The sequence below is a fragment of the Oncorhynchus nerka genome, linkage group LG9b, assembly GCF_034236695.1.
Source record: "Oncorhynchus nerka isolate Pitt River linkage group LG9b, Oner_Uvic_2.0, whole genome shotgun sequence".
Classification (NCBI taxonomy): Eukaryota; Metazoa; Chordata; class Actinopteri; order Salmoniformes; family Salmonidae; genus Oncorhynchus; species Oncorhynchus nerka.
Genome location: NC_088424.1, coordinates 26,727,094 through 26,743,463, shown reverse-complemented (window position 1 = coordinate 26,743,463; position 16,370 = coordinate 26,727,094). Strand labels below are relative to the sequence as shown.

General features: G+C 43.5%; 1 protein-coding gene across 2 annotated transcripts in view; it reads left to right on the top strand.

Annotated features, from left to right (window-relative positions):
• LOC115114521 (adenylate cyclase type 1-like) overlaps positions 1-16,370 on the top strand; it is a 52,797-nt gene that overhangs the window by 20,617 nt on the left and 15,810 nt on the right. For both annotated transcript variants that reach the window (XM_065013464.1, XM_065013463.1), the window contains exons 5-7: positions 12,344-12,471; positions 14,412-14,570; positions 14,757-14,898. In XM_065013464.1, coding sequence (XP_064869536.1) covers positions 12,344-12,471; positions 14,412-14,570; positions 14,757-14,898 — 429 coding nt within the window. The remainder of the gene's footprint in view (positions 1-12,343; positions 12,472-14,411; positions 14,571-14,756; positions 14,899-16,370) is intronic.

Below are 16,370 nucleotides of genomic sequence, written 5' to 3'. Positions count from 1 at the left end.
ATATTGAAGGTTTATTCATGACTTATCACAGAAGAACTTGTAGCTAGCTTACAGTTTTGCCAGCTAGCTCTACCTTACTGAAAGCTAAACAGCTTGCTTGGTTTGTTTAATTACCCTCAAGTTGTAGACATGCTGCCCCAAAAGTAAGAGGGAATGTTATCAGAAATCAATTCGTAGATCAACATGTTGTGCCGCGATCGCTATGTTGTGACATTGGGTCAGCTAAACGCAGCAGCAGCTGACTCAGGAGGCTACTACGAAGACTCGCAGCAGAACAGGCAGCTGCTTCATGAAAACAGACGAAAAGTCATAATAATACTAGCTACTAAAGTGGCTAGCTAGCTAGCTTTTGGTGGAAGCATTCGGCATTGTGTGTGCAGCACAGGGTAGCTCGTTGGTTAGCAGCATCCCATTCGTTCTATATGAAAGTGTGACTGGCTCAGCTAGCAAGCTAATGTTGGACAGATTTAAACTAGCGTTCATGTCAGTCTTCAGAAAATACTGCTTGTTGAAACACAAAACTCCTTTGCTAGATAAAAAATGGTGTGACTAAGATTTTCTCTCCAAAACTAGGTTGAAAATGACAAAGGTTAAGACTAGAGGATTCTAATATATATATAGGTTTTGCATAAATGAGGAAGAATTTTTAACAGTTGAACCAAATATGCTAGTTAGCTACAGCGCATGGAATCATAATTTGTACTAACCTGGGTATCTTCAACCTAAACCAAAAGAGGTAAACATTATAGAGATGTATTGTTTTAGATGGACTGTTTTGAGGCAGAAATGGGGTTCAGCAGACACTGTCACCTAAGTCATATTTTCAACATTTGTGACAGCATGTTGTGTCCGAAACTATTTTTAATCTTTACCCTTTGCGAGATATGAGACTGATCAATGCAGGTGGAATTGATGCGCTATCTGCCTTCAACAGTGCCTTCAACCTACAATTTTCTAATGTTTTCAGTTTGTGTTAGACCAGGGACTGTCCTTTTGCTCCCTGGTCTGTGTAGGCTTCGGTCAGGTTTTGACCCACAGCCATATGGATAGTGTCTGTCTTCATTTAAGGATGTGGGATACAGTCGACTGGCTCTCGCAGCTATCATTACAGCTTAGTAGGATGTCATCAGGAACATCAGGGCCCCATGTGATTTTTAATATGATTATACGCACTCTCATCTGAGAAAGAGATGACAGGACTCTTAATCCATCCCAGATTTACCCCTGACTAAAGCTCATATGTCTCCTCTGTGATAGTCTGAATGAACTGAGTAAAGGGGAGGGGAAAGTTGACTAATAGTGGACTAAGTTACTGTATATCTGTCCCAATCTTTCCCAATATTTGCATGGTCCATCTGTCAATATACAGTATTCCATTCTTAGCAACTCTCTTGCTATGTTGGTGCCTTGAAAGTCCATGCAACAACAAAAAAAGCCTTTACACTTTAGTACTTCACCTTGTTTTGGCCTATTTAGATTGTTTCAATTATCATTGATATTCTTACAATCAGGGAAAATGCAAATGTGGAATCAATTCTAAGATTCAGGTCTCACAAGAGGCATGGTTACTGTAGTAGCCTCAACCCATCCCTTCTCTTCTACAGGGAATTCCAGACCTTGATATTAGGCTCACATGTATTTGTTGTGTTAGAGTTAGAGGGTTCAGACCCCCACCCTTTCACACACACCCAGCAGATCATTTTCTCACATCTCTCTGTAATCTGGCCCCCATTACTTACACTGTGCACATGCCTGTGCAATCCCTTAATCCACTGGGTTACAACCAAACATTTTTTGCTTTTATAGAACAAAGGTCTGTTTGTTTACATGCATTAAAACAGAATCGGACAAGACAACTGTAGTTTTTCTAAAAGTGATGAATGGCAGTCAAGATAGTAAAAGGGAATTCCTAGAAGTCATTGTGACATTGGTTATTTTGTCATTATTCCATATTTGATTTGATATATTACAATGCCTTGGTTTACAGTACTGTATGTCTTACCAGTTATTCAGAAGAAGGTCATGGCCAGCCTGTAGGTACAGTACATTGTAAATAAATACCGACATGTGCGACCACATTTCAAATCGAGCTTTAAGCTATTTCTCATAAACTATTGTGTATTGCATTGCAGCTATCACATTTTCACACTTCCATCTCCCCAGTGGCTGTGTCACACTGACAGTTGTCCCCCGACTTAAACTCCCTCACCAGAGGTTCCACCCTGTGTCCTGACCCATAGCCCCAGTCACTGTGATCCAGGCTGGCAATAAGTGGCAGTGCAAGTGACTCATCCTGCCTTGCCACAGCACACACACATACACACTCACACACACACGCTGTCTCTCCCTATTCCAGACGATGAGCGGGCGATTCCACATGTCCACCAGGCAGCGTCTCAGCGCGCCAGTCCTTGCCCGTCCCCACACCATCCCTACACACCACCTGTCCAACCGTTGGACTTGTTGGCTATCCGCCGTGGTAGTGGGCCAGGAACGCAGCGTTCTCTCCAAATGTCCTGCCTTAGCAACTCCTCCTCTCTTCTCTTTCTCTCCTACCGCTCGCCTGTCTTTCTTTTACTCCTCTCCCCTCTCTTGTGCTCTCCTCTCCCCTCCCTTGTGCTCTCCTCTCCCCTCTCTTGTGCTCTCCTCTCCCCTCCCTTGTGCTCTCCTCTCCCCTCTCTTGTGCTCTCCTCTCCCCCTCCCTTGTGCTCTCCTCTCCCTCCCTTGTGCTCTCCTCTCCCCTCCCTTGTGCTCTCCTCTCCCCTCTCTTGTGCTCTCCTCTCCCCTCCCTTGTGCTCTCCTCTCCCCTCCCTTGTGCTCTCCTCTCCCCTCCCTTGTGCTCTCCTCTCCCCTCTCTTGTGCTCTCCTCTCCCCTCCCTTGTGCTCTCCTCTCCCCTCTCTTGTGCTCTCCTCTCCCCTCCCTTGTGCTCTCCTCTCCCCTCCCTTGTGCTCTCCTCTCCCCTCCCTTGTGCTCTCCTCTCCTTCTCCCTAACTTCTCACACTTCTTTTTTCCCCACCCACATTCTATCTCCCCGTCCTCCCCTCTCTCTCCCTAAGACATGCACAATGCAAATGAGTAATAACTTAGTGTTATTTGACTTCAGGCTTGTAAAATATTTAACCTGCGCTGTGCTTGATCCCACTTCCCTTGCGGTCTCAGTCTCTTTGTAACCTGTGCTGTAAACAGACTGAATTACGCTGGCTTCTGTCACAGCTTCTCCTTCACTGCCCTCCCTGCGCCTTAAGGTGAACTGATGTTGCTCTGTGATTGTGTCAAAATATACGTTTAAAAAAATACCATTACTCTTAATTTGTTTAAGCCATTCTGTCTTAAATAATGGGGTTCTCCTTTATTTGAAGGGCACCTAACCTAAATGATGACTTCATAACACATTTGTAACCCATCTCCAGGCCCTATCATAGCCCATAACTTGGAGTTTTTTTGTGATCAGGTCTCGAGGGGTAGGAAAAATACAATTAGCTTGTGATGAAGAAACACATTCCACTTTTTCATCCATCCCCCTCCTGCTCTAGCACTGTTTAAACACTGTTTCTCTCTGTTTAGTTTTTCTCCATCAAGACAGAACCTGAAACAACAGTCTCTGTGCAGAAAGAGACACACTCAGGGCTGATTAATACAGCAATATTATGCAATTCATTTGAATGGTTCTGGTGTGTGTGTGTGTGTGTGTGTGTGTGTGTGTGTGTGTGTGTGTGTGTGTGTGTGTGTGTGTGTGTGTGTGTGTGTGTGTGTGTGTGTGCATGCTTGTATGTGCGTGCGTGCGTATGTGAGCGTGTGTGCATGTGTGTGTTTTCCTCAGTTTCCATTGTAGTTTCACACAGCTTTTATTCCCCCCTCTCTCTTCTCTCCCTTTCCTTTCTCTCTTCCTCTCTCTTCCTCTCTTCTCTTAACGCCTCTTTGCATCTGAGCTCTTAGACCGGCTCACAGCAGCTTGATTCCCTGAACGGTGTCATTCTTCCCCATGCTGTTCCTCTCTCCCTCTGTTTCCTCCGCTTATTGGTGGGCTTCCATTTTTTGTTGGACGCTTTGATATTTCTTCCTCTGACCTTTTGGATTATTTCAACAAGTCAGAGCTCCTTTTTGGATCTCACACACACACACACACACACACACACACACACACACACACACACACACACACACACACACACACACACACACGCACCAGCACACCACACACACATTATCATCATTGTGTAAATGAGTGGAGTGTCAGAGAAGCCATTGGACACAGCTGAGCACAGCAGTCCCATGTCACATAGCGTCCTTAGGGAAGGGACTGGCCTACAAGTAACTGACAAAATAAATACTTGAGTAAATGAGGGGTACAAAGTATTCTGAATGCAGGGGCTTCCACACAGGTGTGGTTCCTGAGTTAATTAAGCAATTAAAATCTCAGTGACTTTGAAAGAGTGGCCGGAAAAGAGAATACTTTTTAAAAATGTTTCATTCATTACACCTTTATTTAACTAGGTTTGCCAGTTGAGAACAAGTTCTCATTTACAACTGCGACCTGGCCTAGATAAAGCAAAGCAGTGCAACAAAAACAACAACACAGAGTTACACATGGAATAGACAAACATACAGTCGATAACACAATATAAAAATCTGTATACAGTGTGTGCAAATGAAGTATGGAGGTAAGGCAATAAATACTCCAATAGGGGCGAAGTAATTACAATTTAGCAATTTACACTGGAGTGATATGTGCAGATGAGGGTGTGCAAAAGAGCAGAAAAACAAATATGGGGATGAGGTAGATAGTTGGTTGGATGGGCTATTTACAGATGGGTTGTGTACAGCTGCAGCGACCGGTAAAGCTGCTCTGACAGCTAATGCTTAAAATTAATATAAACAATCACAAACAATCAGGTGAGCAACCAGGGTGAAACCAGAAACCAGAAATATACCTGCTGGAGCGCGTGCTACGGGTGGGTGTTGCTATGGTGACCAGTGAGCTGAGATAAGGCGGAGCTAAGATAAGATATACGTCTCCAACTACAGTGATTTTTGCAATTCATTACAGTCATTGGCAGCATAGAACTGGAAGGAAAGGCGACCAAAGTAGGTGTTGGCTTTGGGGATGACCAGTGAGATATACCTGCTGGAGCGCTTGCTATGGGTGGGTGTTGCTATGGTGACCAGTGAGCTGAGATAATGCGGAGCTAAGATAAGGCGGAGCGAGATTAGGCAGAGCGTTTAAAGAGTTTTTAACGTGTGTGTGTGTGTGTGTGTGTGTGTGTGTGTGTGTGTGTGTGTGTGTGTGTGTGTGTGTGTGTGTGTGTATGTGTCACCGCATCTCAACCCAGTTGAACACTTATGGGAGATTCTGGAGCGACGCCTGAGACAACGTTTTCCACCACCATCAACAAAACACCAAATGATGGAATTTCTCGTGGCAGAATGGTGTCACATCCCTCCCATAGAGTTCCAGACACATGTAGAATCTATGCCAAGGTGCATTGAAGCTGTTCTGATGGCTCCAGCAGCCCGTGGTGGTCCAATGTCCTATTAAGGCGCTTTATGTTGGTGTTTCCTTCATTTTGGCAGTTACCTGTATGTTGTCATTGACACAATGACACAGATCAATATAACACAATATTGATGGGCTAGGGTCATGGCCAGGCCGTCTTGTCTTGATGACATTCTCTACTACGCCCTGTCATCTTGAAGAGGGAGGGGACATGTAACAGTTAGGATCTGGATGTAAACATTAACCCCATTAACCCCTAAACACCAACAAGAGTCTATATACATGTGTGTGTTCTAAAGTGTGTGTCTGTATATCTGTCCCCTTCTCCCCATATGTCTGTCTGTCTGTCTGTCTGTCTGTCTGTCTGTCTGTCTGTCTGTCTGTCTGGTCTCTGGCTCGCTCTCTCTCTCCGATTTCAAGTTGTGGAGCGATGGGGTAACGCTGCTTCGAGGGTGGCTGTTGTCATTGTGTTTCTGGTTCGAGCCCAGGTAGGGGCGAGGAGAGGGATGGAAGCTATACTGTTACACTGGCAATACTAAAGTGCCTATAAGAACATCCAGTAGTCGAAGGTTAATGAAATACAAATGGTATAGAGAGAAATAGTCCTATAATTCCTATAATAACTACAACCTAAAACTTCTTACCTGGGAATATTGAAGACTTATGTTAAAAGGAACCACCAGCTTTCATATGTTCTCATGTTCTGAGCAAGGAACTGAAACGTTAGCTTTCTTACATGGCACATATTGAACTTTTACTTTCTTCTCCAACACTTTGTTTTTGCATTATTTAAACCAAATTGAACATGTTTAATTATTTATTTGAGGCTAAAATGATTTTATTGATGTATTATATTAAGTTAAAATAAGTGTTCATTCAGTAGTGTTGTAACTGTCATTATTACAAATACATTTTTAAATCAGCTTTTTTTGGTCCTCCAATAATTGGTATCGGCATCGGCGTTGAAAAATCATAATCGGTCGACCTCTACTCTGTACATTATGGCTGTATAGATTGCTCATGGGGGGTATGGTCACGTGATAGGGCCAGAGTAATCCTGCATGGCTTGGGTTTGAATCAGCCTCCTAAGCCCTAGCTCACTAGGTAGATCAGATGAACTAACACAGGGACAGGAGAAGAGAAGCAGCACAGCACAGTGAGAGGACTGAGAGGAGAGGAGGAGCCTTTCTAAGCACCAGGGATTTTCTGTCCACAGCTCCAGCCTCTATTTACCCACTAAAGCCTATCTATAGCCAGGCTCTATATATCCCACCACCTGTTATACCCTCACTGTCTTGGCCCTAAGATATCCACTTCGCGGCTGAGCCGTTGTTGCACATAGACGCTATAACAGCACTTACAGCACTATAGCAGCACTTACAGTTGACTGGGGCAGCTCTAGCAGGGCAGAAATTTGATGAAATGACCTGTTGGAAAGGTTGCATGCTATAACGGTGCCACGTTGAAAGTCGCTGAGCACTTCAGTAAGGTCATTCTACTGCCAGTGTTTGTCTATGATTGCATGGCTGTGTGCTTGATTTTATACACCTGTCACCAACCGGTGTGGCTGAAATAGCCAAATCCACTTATTTGAAGGGGTGTCCACATACTTTTGTTTATATAGTGTAGCTCTTATGTTGTACAGTAGGAGGATGTTCTCTTTAACAATCTCTGGTCTCTCTGGTCTCTCTCTTTCCAACGACAAATGTGTTCTGGCTCTTACCCAACCCATCGGTTTCTGGACCAATCAGACAGCCCCGAATTTGTTCGCATTCGCTGAAGAGACGGGGAGGTACTCAAATCCAGACTCATTGCGGAGAAGAAACTAATGTCCGTGGGTGTGGCATAGTGTTTAGCCGGAGCAAGGAGTCTGGGTAGCCTGGCAACCATTGAGTGTTAAACTAAGAGAAAATTAATTCTCTCTTCTTTTCTTTTTAAGGCTAAGTGTCAAATGGCACCCTAATCCCTATGTAATGCACTTTGTAGGGAATAGGGTGCCAATTGGGATGTAGACGGAGACTTACCTGTTAGTGAACAGCTGGCACGCACGTCCTTAACGCAGGTGGCTTAACTCTGTGGCTTGCTCCTTTGGCACAGCTAAGCTGTCTATTTGAAATGTGTGTGTAGGGGCCCGATGGAACAGAGGAAGTGAAGTGGAGTCTCAGAAGTTCTAATGAAAATGTATAGCCTCTGTTGTTTCTGCAGTCGCACAGCTGTAAAGACCTAGTGAAATAGCTCGAGGCCTCAAATAGAGCCCAATACACTTGCTCTCCTCTGAAGTTTCAGAGGTTTCAGTACATGTTCCAAACTATTTTTGTGTCTATTTGATTTAGGTTACACTGTTCATTCTACCTAGTTGGGTCTGGCTAGTAAGCTGAGATTAGTTTTGGGCTTTGGAGGGTTGATGGTGTACGTTTTTCTATTTGTTCTTTCTGTTGTTCGATTCTTTAATCAATACTACTGTCTTCTCAGAAGTGAGGCTACGTGTCTCCCATCTCATTGGTTATGATTAGATAGCTAAGACCTAGTTTTGCCTTGACAGGTTATGTGGTCAAGAGACCACTGTAGTCCCTGTGCCCAAGAACGACAAAGTAACCTGTCTAAATGACTATCGCCTATTGCAACTCGCATACCGCCCCAACAGATCCACAGATGACGCTATCTTTATTGCACTCCACACTGGCCTCTCCCACCTGGATATGAGGAACACACGTTGTCAGAGGAAGGCCGAAAAACTGCCGAAGACCCCAGCCACCCAAAGCCAAGGACTGTTCACTCTGTTACCGCATGGCAAGCAGTACCAGAGCACCAAGTCTTGGACCAAAAGGCTTCTTAACAGTTAACCCAATGAGTCCCACCGTATTGCTGGTGCATTTTGTACTTCTAACCCTTTTTAAACATTGTGTGTTTGAGCTACAGACTTCTGTTGTAGCTCAAACACGCAATTTGTCTAGTTCTTCTGCATCCATAGATACCAACCATTAGTATGTTTGATTAACGGGGCCGAGCTAGAGCTGTGTTTGTCAGGCAAGGGCGGATCCCGAAGGAGAAAAACATGTTTTTCTCTAAGATGCTCACAACAGTTGTTAGAAGGTAAGGGCTTCTTCTAAATAGAAGATTATTGGTAATCCCAGGACATAGTGTCTATAACTCTGTAATAAGCTCACATAGTTGTTGTCAAACTCCAAACTCCACACAGTTAACGCTGACTAGTTGGATATTAATTTCCCAGTGAGCAAAACATTTCTCTAATTACAGAGTTCATATAAATTCCTTTTGATCAGGTTTTTGCTACGACTTACCTTTTTTAAATTTACATTTGTCAATAAAACTCATGAATGCAACTGGTTTTGTCAAATGATTTTGTGTTCTACTGGTTGTCCTGAAAAGATCATGGTAAAACACTTAATTGTCGAAATATAAGTCAGATAAATGAAAAGCTGATTTTTGCTAGGATCTCGGGACTGATAATGTCTACCCGGACTATTTGCATTGACCCTTTTTTGCACTGACTCTATGCACACTCACTGGACTCTACCCATACACTTACACACACACACACACACACACACACACACACACACACACACACAGTGGGGCAAAAAAGTATTTAGTCAGCCACCAATTGTGCAAGTTCTCCCACTTAAAAAGATGAGAGAGGCCTGTAATTTTCATCAAAGGTACACTTCAACTATGACAAAATGAGAGAAAAAAATCCAGAAAATCACATTGTAGGATTTTTAATAAATTTATTGACAAAATATGGTGGAAAATAAGTATTTGGTCACCTACAAACAAGCAAAACTTCTGGCTCTCACAGACCTGTAACTTCTTCTTTTAGAGGCTCCTCTGTCCTCCACTCGTTACCTGTATTAATGGCACCTGTTTGAACTTGTTATCAGTATAAAAGACACCTGTCCACAACCTCAAACAGTCACACTCCAAACTCCAAAGGGAAGTTTTGGGAAAGGGCTTGTAGTAAGCATTTCACGGTCAAGTCTACACCAGTTGTGTTCGGCGCATGTGACAAATATAATGTGATTTGATTTATGATGAATGATGATTTTGTCCGTTAGACGAATCAGAGTTTTTCCACATTATTTTCATCATTCATTATTGCTGTTAAGCTCATATCAAAACACAGAATTTCCTTTTTTTATGTTTATCTTTTAAGACAATATCTGACTTGAAAGAAATATGCCTCAGTGCCACTGAGCGATAACAAAGCGTGTGTAACCTGTAGGTACAATTATGGAAAGTAAAACCATATTTTACGCAGCTAACAAGCTCTCTCAATTCAATTCAATTCAAGGGGCTTTCTCTGTCTGTCTGTCTGTCTGTCTGTCTGTCTGTCTGTCTGTCTATCTGTCTGTCTCTCTCGCTCTCTCGCTCTCTCGCTCTCCCTCATTCAACACAAATAGACATGAATGTTAGAAATAGAGCTTCCATCTCCACGTTCTTCTTCTGAGTTTTTTTTGTTCACATGCTCTGCTCAGCCCACGATCACATCCCTTCCATGGAAAAACAATGGGAGCTGGGATATTGTATTGCCCCATAGCAGCCCAGCCCCCACCCTTAGTTCAGCTAGCTCACAGTGATGTCTGTGGTTCACAGATCCTTAATGATGGGTTAGACTTCCACCGCACCTTTCATCCCAGAACAGAGCACAGCTTCACATCATGCCAGGCAGCCAGGCAGGCAGCCAGGCGGTGTGACTCACCAACAAACGTCTACAACATTGATCATATGATATGATGGAGTGGGGACTCTTGTGGTTCTGCGCTTAGAAGCATTTCCTCATTTAAGTTGGAATTGTACTGTACAGTACATCTTGCAATAAACTGTATGTTCACGTTAGCGTGTACTTCACACACAGTAGCCTACATTATACTACATTGATGGTACTTGTTGGAGTGGGGACTGTTTTTATCTGTTTTCATTGAATTACTTTTTATATAAAATCAAATCAAATGTTATTTGTCACATGCGCCGAATACAACAGGCATTACACTTTACAGTGAAATGCTTACTTACAAGCCCTTAATCAACAATTCAGTTTTAAGAAACTACCTAAAAAAAAGTAAGAAATATATAAGAATTGTGTGCTGTGCAGAACATGATGCAATATACTGTATGTTCACATTAGTGTGTACATCACGCACAGTAGCCTACCGAATGTGCAGTACCCCTATAAATTAAGTACAACTTATAAAGGCTTTATATAGCATACATAAAGGATTCATAAGCACTACATAAATGCTTCACAAATCATCTATAAGCATATGGGATACTCTACAAAGGGTGTATAAAGCACAACATGAAATCAAATTGTATTTATATAGCACGTTGATACAACACATGCATTTCAAGGTTCTTAACACATGAAATGAAAGGCATAAGGACTTAACAATTCTAACTGTAGAATGAATTGCAAAATGTGACACATGTATGTTTATAGACCATTTATAGATTATGACATATGTATATTTAGAGACCATCTAGTATGACATGTGCTTATAGAAGATTTGTGAAGCATATATAAGGTGCTTATGAAGCCTTTATGTATGCTATATAAAGCCTTTATAAATTGTACTCTGTTTAAAGTGGGACCGGATAGGTCATAGTGTATTTGCACATTAGTGCATATTGTATATGGATATAAGACCCAATTCAGATGCACAGATTTTCATACAGTATGTTAACATACAGCATGTTCCCTGAATGGCTTGCAGTGGGTCTTAATCCTGGTCCTGGGGACCCAAATGGGTGAACTACACACCTGATTCAAACCTCAAAGCCTGATGATGAGTTGATCATTTGAATTAGCTGTGTAGTGCTTGGGGAAGAAAAAAAAAATGTGCACCCCTTTGGATCCCCAGGACCAGGATTGAGATCCACTGGCTTAGGGGAATGGATATTAGATAGGGAGGGGTTGAATATGAGATAGTGGGCACCAGGCAATCTAACATCGTAGGTCTGGCATACTGCTCTGAATATTAGAAAGCTTATGGGTATACACAGTGGCCAGTTTATTAGGTACACCCACATAGTACCGGATCGGACTCCCCTTTGCCTCCAGAACTGCCTGAATTATTTGGGGTATGGAAACGTTGCTGAATTGGTTTCAATTGAGCAACCATTACACCACTGCCAGCAGCCTGTACCGTTGACACCAGGCAGGATGGAGCCATGGACTCATGCTGCTTACGCCACATCCTGACTCTGCCATCTGCATGACACAACAGGAACCGGGATTTGTCGGACCAGGCAATGTTTTTCCACTCCTCAGTTGTCCAGTGTTGGTGATCGCATGCACACTGGAGCCGCTTCTTGTTTTTAGCTGATAGGAGTGGAACCCGGTGTTGTCGTCTGCTGCAATAGCCCATCCGTGACAAGGATCGACGAGTTGTGCGTTCAGAGATGACGTTCTGCACACCACTGTACCTCTCCGTTATTTGCCTGTTTGTGGCCTGCCTGTTAGCTTACACGATTCTTGCAATTCTCCTTCAACCTCTCATCAAAGAGCTGTTTTTGTCCAAAGGACGTCCACCGGCTGGATGTTTTTTGTTTGTCGCACCATTCTCTGTAAAAGCTAGACACTGTCGTGTGTGAAAAGCCCAGGAGGCTGGCCGACTCAGATACTGGAACCGGCGCACCTGGCACTGACAATCATACCACGCTCAAAGTTGCTTAAGTCACTCGTTTTGCCCATTACAACATTCAATCGAACAGTAACTGAATGCCTCGATGCCTGTCTGCCTGCTTTATATAGCCCTCTCTCTCTCTCTCTCTCTCTCTCTCTCTCTCTCTCTCTCTCTCTCTACCCCGTCTCTGTCTCTGATTGACAGGAGAACCACTGTAGGCGTATAAAGATCCTGGGAGACTGTTACTACTGTGTGTCAGGTCTGACCCAGCCCAAGACTGACCACGCTCACTGCTGCGTGGAGATGGGCCTGGACATGATCGACACCATCACGTGAGTCTATAGGTTTCTGGTAAACACTCACTCAGTCATTGCTTGCACCTTTGTCTCTCCATGACGTCCTGTTCTTGGCCAGGTCCCAGGCTGATGTGATGTGATGTCCCAGGTTGTATGGGTCGTCCATGGTTAACACGTCACCTGTCTGCTAAATGAACTAGTGTAGCACACGACCATTTGGCATAGCCAGATCAGGACCTAACATAAGGACAACTCAGAGATTCTGTTCTTCTGAAATTGTCACATCCTGACCTTAGTTCCTTTTTTATGTCTCTATTTTAGTTTGGTCAGGACGTGAGTTTGGGTGGGCATTCTATGTTTTTGTTCTATGTTTTTTTGTTTTGTGTTGCTGCACCTTACAGGACTGTTTCATTTTCGTTTCACTCTCTTTGTTATTTTGTTTAGTGTTTCTGTTCCAATAAAATAACATGAACACTTACCACGCTGCGCATTGGTCCGATCCTTCATACTCGTCATCAGAAGAGGAGGAAAACCGTTACAGAAATAGACTACATTTTCTTCATATCATGCTTCTTTAGACCTGTCTAAAATAGACAGGTTATTGTGATTGTGATGGTGTAGGCTGTATTACATGGGTTTATTAGACTTTAAAAATGTAGCTGTTCCAGAGGTCTGCATCAGTGTCTTGTAGGCTGTGTGTGGAAGCCTGGAGGATGCTAAATGTGTTTACATAATTAACGGTCAATTACCATGAGACCAACATTTTGTGACTGCCACAGCCCTAGGTACAGACACATTGAGTTGTGATGGACACCATATCACATAGCTCTGTATGGCTCTATGGAATGAGCCTGCTGCATGGCTTTCAGCCATTATATTGATTCATTTGGTTTGACCAAGGATAAAGGCCCAACTGAAGACTGGGGATATTTTTGCTATTCTCTATTCTTCTCATCTAAACCACAGTGGTTCAAGTGAGTCCAGGCTGAAGGATTCCTTAGTGGGATTGTCAATGGCTGCTATGAATACATGCCAAGACTGCAGATAGAGTGGAGAGTGGAATCTCATTTGAGGGCGCGGGAATGGAAATGTATTTGGATGCTTCCTTATGAAGCGTGAAAGTGTTTGTCTCATTTGCATGTCCTGCACAATTTGGAGAAAGAAGAAAGAGCTCAACACTTCAAAAAGCTTTATCCCATCCCGTATTAAATGCATGGCCATGGATTTGGTCTTATATGGCTCTATGTGCACAAGGCCACAAAGGATGTCAGTATTCATAAACAGACAATATAGGACTATACACAGACACATAGAGCTACAATGCACAATGAAAACACATGCCTTTCTCTGTTAACGGTAGTTCATATGCATATTCATTTATATTCCTATTGGTGACTAGTATAGCATTTTGCCCTGTTTATTTTAGAGTCTAAAGATTGCTCTTAAATCTCACCCTGCTCCCTCCATATGGGTGGAATTTTCCTCTGTCTGCACTCTTACATTAATAAAAAAAAAGTAAAAAATAATTTAGAATCCGGAGTAGCAACCATTTTGTCCTTCTGGCTTATCTCCCCAGAACATGTACTTTTTCCTCCAGAGAGAGAGAGAGAGAGAGAGAGAGAGAGAGAGAGGGAGGGAGGGAGGTTGGAACTCAGCTGTCTGGCCTTTCTATATTATTAGGTGAAGAGGAGCAGCACCATTTATCATGGAAGAATAACATTTGTGGAATTTATGACATTGCCTGCTAAGGCAATAAATTATTTGTATACAGGAATGCTATAGTACACACAAACATCTACTCGTATGCACACACTCACACACACATGAATGCAGGCACACTTAGGGACTTGGCACTTGGCTGGCAGGCAGGTACACACGTACGTACGCACACACACACATATACACACACAATCACACACACATACACACAGTATCAATGTTTTAATATTGTAATTACTCTCCTCGTGCACCTGCAGGTCGGTAGCGGAGGCCACCGAGGTGAATCTGAACATGCGTGTGGGTCTCCACACGGGCCGGGTTCTGTGTGGGGTCCTGGGACTGAGAAAGTGGCAGTATGACGTGTGGTCCAACGATGTCACACTGGCCAACGTGATGGAGGCAGGGGGACTGCCTGGGTTAGTACCAGTTACCACCATGCCAAAATCTACTGTCCCAACATCACACACAACAACTTCACACACAACACAGACTGTGAGCAGCACCTCTGGAGCAATTAGGGGTTAAGTGCCTTGCTCTAAAGCACAACGACAGTAGGTAGAACCACATGAGGCTGACTGTTTGTGTTTGTCCTTCTCCACCAGGAAGGTCCACATCACCAAGGCGACCCTGGACTCCCTGAATGGAGACTATGAGGTTGAACCAGGCAACGGTCATGAGAGAAATGCCTTCCTCCTCAAACACCAGATCGAGACTTTCTTCATTGTGCCAACTCACCGACGGAAGGTGTGTTTGTGTCTGCATACGTGTGTGTGTTTGTGTGTGTGTGTGTGTGTGTGTGTGTGTGTGTGTGTGTGTGTGTGTGTGTGTGTGTGTGTGTGTGTGTATGTGTGTGTGTCTGGGTGCGTGCATGTGTGTGTGTGTGTGTGTACACTATGTGAGATCTCCTGCATGGGAGTGTGTATGTGTGTGTAGGATTAGAGGTGTGTGTATGTGTGTGTGAGGATGAGTGTTTGTGTGTGTTTACATTATGAAGCAAAGTAAAAATAGACACATTTTAGGACACATATCTCATTTGGTCTTAGTAGTTAACTTAGGTTCAGTGATGACATCTGTGGAACATGAAGTAAGCCTACTCGCAGTAGTCTAGCCATTAGGATTCCTGGTTTTTACCCAGGCAGCCCGGGTTCAACTCCCGGTATGGGAACTCGCATTTTGGGCGGCAGGTAGCCTAGCGGTTAGAGCATTGGGCCAGTAACCGAAAGGTCGATTGTTGTAATCCCTGAGCCGACAAGGTGAAACATCTGTCGATTTGCCCTTGAGCAAGGCACTTAACCCTAATTGCTCTAAGGTTGCCACTGATAATGACTGACCCTGGCCGTGACCACACTGTCTGAGGGTGTCTCAGGGGGAGTTGGGATATGCAAAAAATATATTTCTAAATCACACGTACATTTGTGAAATAGGACAAATATAAGCAACCACCAAATTATTACTAAATTATTATACTAGCATTCTTAGTTGGACTAGGAAACACAGTATGGGACATACTTGAACATGCTTGGATATACAGTACTCAAAATAACATTGGAAATACTTGGAAATACATACATGAACTGCACATAACTTTGGCATACTGCACATGGACAGATGCAGTAAGACTGCCAGAAGTTAGGATGGATAGTCAATTTTACATCCAGATTTATAAAAGACTTAACCTCTCATTAGCCTGCATTTTCATCCTATTAGGTCTGGAAAGACAGTACTTTAGTGCTGTAGTAGTGTAGGCCTACATGTTCCATATGCTGTGTGTATACTAGAAAGTGTTTGGTACGTTTTCATTGAGTTGTCACTCCCTCACGTTGGTAGGGTTGTTCAGATGAGATGGGTTCCCTTACAGTCTCGCTGATGTTCTGTAAGTGCTGTTATTGTGTAGTGGAAACATCTAGGAGCAACAACGGCTCAGCCACGAAGTGGTAGGCCACACAAGCTCACAGAACGGGACCGCCGAGTGCTGAAGCGCGTAAAGATGGTCTGTTCTCTGTGGCAACACTCACTACGGAGTTCCAAACTGCCTCTGTAAGCAACGTCAGCACAAGACTGTTCGTCGTGATCTATCTATCTCCTCTCCTGCTATCTCCTTCTCCTACCCTACCCTCGTCTTGCAGATTTGATTAGGTCTGGAGAGAGGATCTGACTTCCGGATGCCTGACGCCTGTGTATTTATTATATGCTGCTTGGCTATTCCAATGGTACAC